Here is a 6,000-nt window from a genome sequence, read left to right as displayed (position 1 = left end):
CCCAGACCCAAATTCACCCCCTAAGCCCCAAATCTCCCAAATCCACCTTCCTCAGACCCAAATTTACCCCCACATCCACCCCAGCCCCAAATTCACCCCCTCAGCCACAAATCCACCCCCCTCAGCCCCAAATCCAGTCCCCCCAGCCCCAAGTCCACCCAAATCTGCTCCTAAATCCACCCTCCTCAGCCCCAAATCCACTCCCTCAGCCCCAAGTCCACCACCCAGACAAAAGTCCACGCCCCTCAGACCCAAATCTGCCCTCCAAGTCCAGCCTCACATACTCAAATCTGCCCCTGTGCCAAATCTACTATCCAAATCCACCCCCCACCCCAAATCCACCCCCTCCAGCCCTGAATCCACTTCCTCAGCCCCAAATCTACCCTCCAAACCCACCCTCCCAGCCCCAAATGCACCCCTGTGCCAAATCTACTACCAAACCAACCCCCCACCCCAAATCCACACCCCCAGCCCTGAATCCAAACTTCTTCAGCCCCAAATTTACCCCCAAATCCACCCCCAGCCCCAAAACTGTCACCATGTAGCCTCAAATCCACTCTTCTCAGACTCAAATCCACCCCCTAGCCCTAAATCCATCCTCAGCCCCAAATCCTCAGCTTCCACTCTCAAATCTGCTGCCTAGACCCAAATCTACTCCCAAATCCACTCCTAGCCCCAAATTCACTCCCCTTAGCCCTAAATCTGTCTCCCAGCCCCAAATCTACCCCAGCCTCAAATTCATCTCCCCAGCCCCAAATCCAGTCCCCCCAGCCCCAAGTCCAGCCTCCTCAGACCCAAATCCCCCTCCAGCTCCAAATCTGCTCTTCAGCCCCCAGTCCTCACCCTCCAGCCTCAAGTCCATCCCACAGCCCTAAACCCACCCTCCCAGCCCCGAATTCACTCCCTCAGCCCCAAATTTAACCCCAAATCCACTCCCAGCCCCGAAATTCTCACTACCCAGCACTCAAATCCACCCTCCTCAGCCCCAAATCCGCCACCCAGCCTCAAATCCTCACCTTCCAACATCAAATCCACTGCCAGCCCCAAATCAACCCCCAAACCCACTCCCCCAGCCTCAAATCAACTGCCCAGCCCCAAATCTACTCCCAAATCCATCCCCAGCCCCAAATTCACCTCCCTCAGCCCCACCTCTGCCCCCCCAAAGCCAAACCCACCCGCTAGCCCCAAATCCACCCCCAAATCCAACCTGTCAGCCTCAAGTCTGCCCACCCCACTCCAAATCCTCACCCTTCCCAGCCCCAAATCCCCCCTCTCCTGCTCCAAATCCACTCTGTCCCGGCGGCAGCTCATTCCTCCCTCTCCCACAAGAGCCTGTCCCCCCAAAAAACCAGAGGCCTGTTGGCAGTAGTGGGTTTATTCTCCGATTTTCTCTCCCAGGAGCAGGGCCCGGGGCGGGAGGGGGATCCATCCCCGGGGTCAGACGATGCAGTTCCCCTCTTCGTAGCGCCGGCACTTCATCACCTTCAGGTAGGTCTCCACCTTGTGCAGGTCCTTCTTGAAGCAGGACAGGAGGCCGTAGTTCTTGAGCAGCGCGTCCTCGCCGCGCGGGTGGACGTCGAACTTCTCGTAGGTGGGTTTGAGGATCTGGGGCCCCCGCGGGCTCTGGTCCTCCAGCTCCTGGGGGAGGATGGAGAGGTGGCAGGGCTGGGGATGAGCATCCACCAGGCTGAGCTTTGGGGAGAGGTCAGGGGGTTTTCCCCCTGGTGGTGCTTCCCCAGGTTGCTTTATGGTCCGAGAAATGCTCATTGAGCCTTGATGGGACCTGAGAAGTGGTCACAGACCCAAACCTGACAGAGCTCGAGAGTTTGGGCAATACTCTCAGGCACAGGGTGTGACTCTTGGGGATGGTCCTGTGCAGGGCCAGGAGTTGGACTTGATGATCCCTGTGGGTCCCTCTCCGCTTGGCATATTCTGTGATTCTGTGATTCTGTGACCTGGGCCAAGCTCCTCTTGACCTTATCAGAAACACTCTGTGCTCGCAGGAGCTGGTGCTGTCTGCTGAGCTCCTGCTTTTTTTAACAAACAGCCTTGGAAACTTATTTTTTTCCCTGAATAACAACCCAAGTGGAATCACATTTTTGTTCTCAAACTTTCAAAGAAAGTCTCTGACCTGAATTATGGCAAGGGTGGGGAATTCTTGTGACTAAAGCCCCCTCTGTGTGGGCCCTATAACCAGCAGTGCTGAGTGAGACCCTTTGAGCTCTCCTGTGACCAGCGACCTCCCTGTGCTGGGGCCTCTCAGAGCCCCCAACTCTCCCATTTGCTGCACTTGGAGGATCCCGATCTATGGGGCTGATCCCCCCACTCCTCAAGGCTCAGCCCTTCGCCTGCTGAGAAGGTGCAAAGGCATCCCAGGGGAGAATTTCCCTGAATCCCAGGGGAATTGTTCAACGGTACCTTGTCCAGACTCCTTATGTCTGTGTGCATATGCCATAGAAAATGTCCTGGGAATGCTGCTCTCCTGGATTCTGACGTACTTTAGATTTGTGAGTTAGTACTGTGAGTTACTTTTGTGGTGTAGTAAATCCTGTATGAACCCTTTGCTAAATTGTTTAACTTCAGTTATGGTTTAAGTCAAGTTAAATGCTGTTAAGTTTAAGTGCTGTTGCACCTTTAAGCCATATTCCTTTTTATCCTTACCCTGTCCTACCCTTTTGCCTGCCCTCCCAATCCTCCACATAGATAGTTTTGGGTTTGTTTTGATTTGGATTGATTGATTTTGGATTTTTGTCTGGTTTTCCTCAGTGTGCTTTAACCATTTAGTAAGGGGTAGAGGGAACCTTGACAATGAACTTTGTTGTGCTGTCCCTGAGAGCCGAGTGCCCCATGCCCGGGAATTCTCTTACTCTACAGTCATGCCATGGGTTGTGACTTACCCTCATCAGAGCTTGGATCCCTTCTTCCAGGTCCTTTAGTTTTTCATACACTCTGTCTGAGGTGCCAAGAACCAGGTTGTTTGTGAACACCTTGCTTAGATACTGCACCGGGGTCAGCCAGGACTGGATGAGAACCAGGGAAAAACGAAGCAGCTCCATGTCCTGAAATGAGGACAACAAAGGGTGAAAACTGTGTGTGGGGTATTTGGTAGAGTGTCCTGCTCCCTCTGGGACAGCCTGGAGTGACCCAGAGATGTGTCACTGCTCCTGCAGCTTCAGCAGACAAGTTTTCAGTCTGAGAAGCACCACCCAGACCCAGGTTCTGTGCAGACAATGCCTGAGGTGAGAATATGGTTTATAACGTAACCCAGAAGAGTCCTCCTTTCTTCATGCAGGGTTTAAATAGTGAAAAAGGGAGAGGAGGGAGCACCAAAGTCCTCACAGATGGAAACTCTCTGTTCCTGCAATGAGGACTCTTCAGACAGGTCTGTGCCTGCCCTGTGGGAGAGAACTTACCGATTTCTGCTGGGCATCGTCCTTCCCCGTGGGAGCAGGGATGGTCTCTGAGTAGCAATATGCCACCTGGGAATTTTTGTTGGTGTGTCTTTGGTCCTCTGGAATATAGCTGCGTTCCTGCAGAGACATCCCAGATACACTCAGATCTGTCACCTGTGTGCTGGAGGAGACCACAGACACTTCCCAAGCTGTCCTGCGTGGTTACTCTTTGCAAAGAATAAATGTGAAACACGAGGTACCTCTGGACAGGGTGGGAAACACGAGTTTGTGTGTTGGCACAATAGTTACTGGCCCTAAAGGTCTTCCTCTCATGAAGGAAAGGTGCTGAGGTGAACTCAGAACACACAGGGAGCAGATGATCCCCAAGGAAAGCTCTTGCCAAAGGGACATCTCAGGCCAGTGCCTGGCAGCAGCAGACACTGGGTGGTTTTAAGCACTCAGGCTCTCCCAGGGCCAAAGGTGATGGACACAGGGAAATCTTGCAAAATATCAGTGCCACCTCCCAGCTTATCCTGTGCAGTGGGGCTTGACATGGGCAGAAATGTCCCTGAGGAGGGGGTCAGAGATGGGACAGAGAGCTGAGAGGAGGAGAGAGTCTCCGGGCTGATGGGAGAGAGCACGAGGATGGAATGGCAGTCTCCCTTCAATATTAAATAGTAAAACTTAAACATTGTACAGCTAATTAGTGCAAGATACTAACAGAGGACAGAATGGGAGATGTTCAGATTCAACAAGTGCCAAAATGTGGAGCTGGAAATACTGATTGTGTAAGTGCCTCTGAGAGCCCTGGAACATTCTTAGAATGAAAGTACACAGAAGTTTGAGGCGTTTGAACTCATCTCTTCATTTCAACCTGCTTGGCCATGACTGAGTCAACAGCTGATCCTGACACAGGGTTTACAGTCCACAGCTGATATTACAGACATATAAATCTAGATATGAAGCAAATACCATTTTCAGAATTTAATGCTGGACAGAAAAAGATTCTGACTACTTATAACCTGTTCTGGTGTCTCTCCACAACTTGTGGACTCTTTCTCCTCACTGAGAGCTGACAAAGACACCAACAGCAGAAAAGTCTCTGTCTCTAGGAAGTCCTACAATCCTGAAGCCATCTGAGTAACAGGAGAAGGTGCCCTGAGGCCACACCACTTACAAACTGCTTGTAGGTCTCTGCAGCCAGGAGGTGAAGGTGCTGAGCCCTCAGCACAGCGTTGGCAAACAGGATGGAAAGGGACATGGCCGGGAAGGTGGCAACTTGCTGTGGCCACTGCAGTCCCAGAGTGATCAGGGCAATGGCCAGAGGAGAAAACCAGGACCCTGCAGCAAAGCAGAGAGGAGGCTGTTAGCAGGGCTGGGGGACTGTGCTGAGGAGGGGGTGGCATCTGGGAATTAGTTCCCAGCCTCTTCTGTCCATGCTGGCTGAGCCCTCACCTGCCTTGGTGCCTTGTTGGATGCTGTGGGTGAGCTCAGCCCTCCCCAGAATCAAGGGAATCACAGAACATCCCGAGTTGGAAGGGATGCACAAGGATCATTGAGTCCAACCTCTGGCCCTGCCCAGGACCATCCCAAGTGAAACCCTTTCACTGGACCTGCTCTCAGGGCTTGTACTGCTCTCAGTGTTTTCAGCAGCATATTCCTGCCTGGAGTCATGGCTGCTCCATGAAAACTGAGGTGTGTCCCTGTGGTTTTCCCTGACACACTTGTGTTTTTCCATAGGCTTTGCCTGTGGAAAGGCAGGGGATGGTGAGACCAGGTGAGGGCCTGGGAGCACCTCACTTTAGCTGTGGTTTGATGAGGTGTCACCTTCTGCACTCACTGGGATGAGAGCTGGTGACATTCCCTGTTTTGTGACCAGCTGCTTTTGCTCTCTGGGACAGACCTGTGGGATTTGGTGACATTTGTCAAGCCTAAAGGTTTCCAACCCGTGACGTTTCACACCAGTGTCCATCTGTGCTTACAAAGACCACAAAGTTCATCTCAGACAAATATCTTACGGAGGAGGAATGACCTGGAGCCTGTGGGACTTGGACATGAGAATTAGACATAACCCTGATCCCTGTCTTAGGCTTGGAATATGAGTTTGAATATCCATGCTAACATTTATGGTAATAATAACTATTATAACTGTGACTTGACCTTGCTCTTCATGTTCTCCACCCTCTCCTTGCCCAGTTTAGGCTGAGATTAATTCATGGATTAAAGTCACACCACAGGGGAAAATTTCATGGATTTATGAATTTCCATATTTTAATTTAGGGATGGCAAGGAGGGTATAGCCCACCACAGAACTCCCCCCATTGTCATCTCCCATCACCCTACACATGCAGCAGCACTGCCAGTCCATTAAAACTGAAATAAAATGTACCTGGAGCCATTTCTGCCCGGTGAGTTCCTCAGGTGTTCCTTGACACTGAATGTTTCCTCCTTTCATCTGGTAAAGGAAACTGTGGAGGCACCCCCTTATATAGCAGGGGGTCTGTTTAAAATGGATCTGTGTGTCCATGATCACAACAACAGCTCCATATCTTCCCATTGAATAAATGCACAAGTGCTCAGGGAGGTGTCACCTCATCACACTCGTTAC

The 6,000-nt window shown here is 51.6% G+C and overlaps 1 protein-coding gene across 1 annotated transcript; it reads right to left on the bottom strand.

Annotated features, from left to right (window-relative positions):
* Positions 1-1,415: 1,415 nt before the first annotated feature.
* GH1 (growth hormone 1) lies at positions 1,416-5,845 on the bottom strand. The gene is made up of 5 exons (XM_027701722.1): positions 5,782-5,845; positions 4,570-4,733; positions 3,414-3,530; positions 2,898-3,059; positions 1,416-1,638 (listed from the first exon to the last, which is right to left on the bottom strand). Exons 1-5 carry the CDS (start codon positions 5,789-5,791, stop codon positions 1,438-1,440), a joined length of 654 nt encoding a protein of 217 aa, XP_027557523.1. The 5' UTR covers positions 5,792-5,845; the 3' UTR covers positions 1,416-1,437.
* Between the last annotated feature and the right edge of the window lie 155 nt (positions 5,846-6,000).

The sequence above is a fragment of the Neopelma chrysocephalum genome, unplaced genomic scaffold (genome assembly GCF_003984885.1).
Source record: "Neopelma chrysocephalum unplaced genomic scaffold, ASM398488v2 Primary Assembly neopelma1_165, whole genome shotgun sequence".
Classification (NCBI taxonomy): Eukaryota; Metazoa; Chordata; class Aves; order Passeriformes; family Pipridae; genus Neopelma; species Neopelma chrysocephalum.
Note: the sequence above shows the minus strand (reverse complement) of the source record. Positions and strands in the feature narration are given on the sequence as shown.

Excerpts from the sequence above, each read along its gene's own strand:
- GH1 (XM_027701722.1), bottom strand. Across the intron at positions 3,060-3,413 it reads ACGATGCCCAGCAGAAATCG|GACATGGAGCTGCTTCGTTT; the intron begins GTAAGTTCTCTC and ends TCCTCATTTCAG. Across the intron at positions 1,639-2,897 it reads GGATCCAAGCTCTGATGAGG|GAGCTGGAGGACCAGAGCCC; the intron begins GTAAGTCACAAC and ends ATCCTCCCCCAG.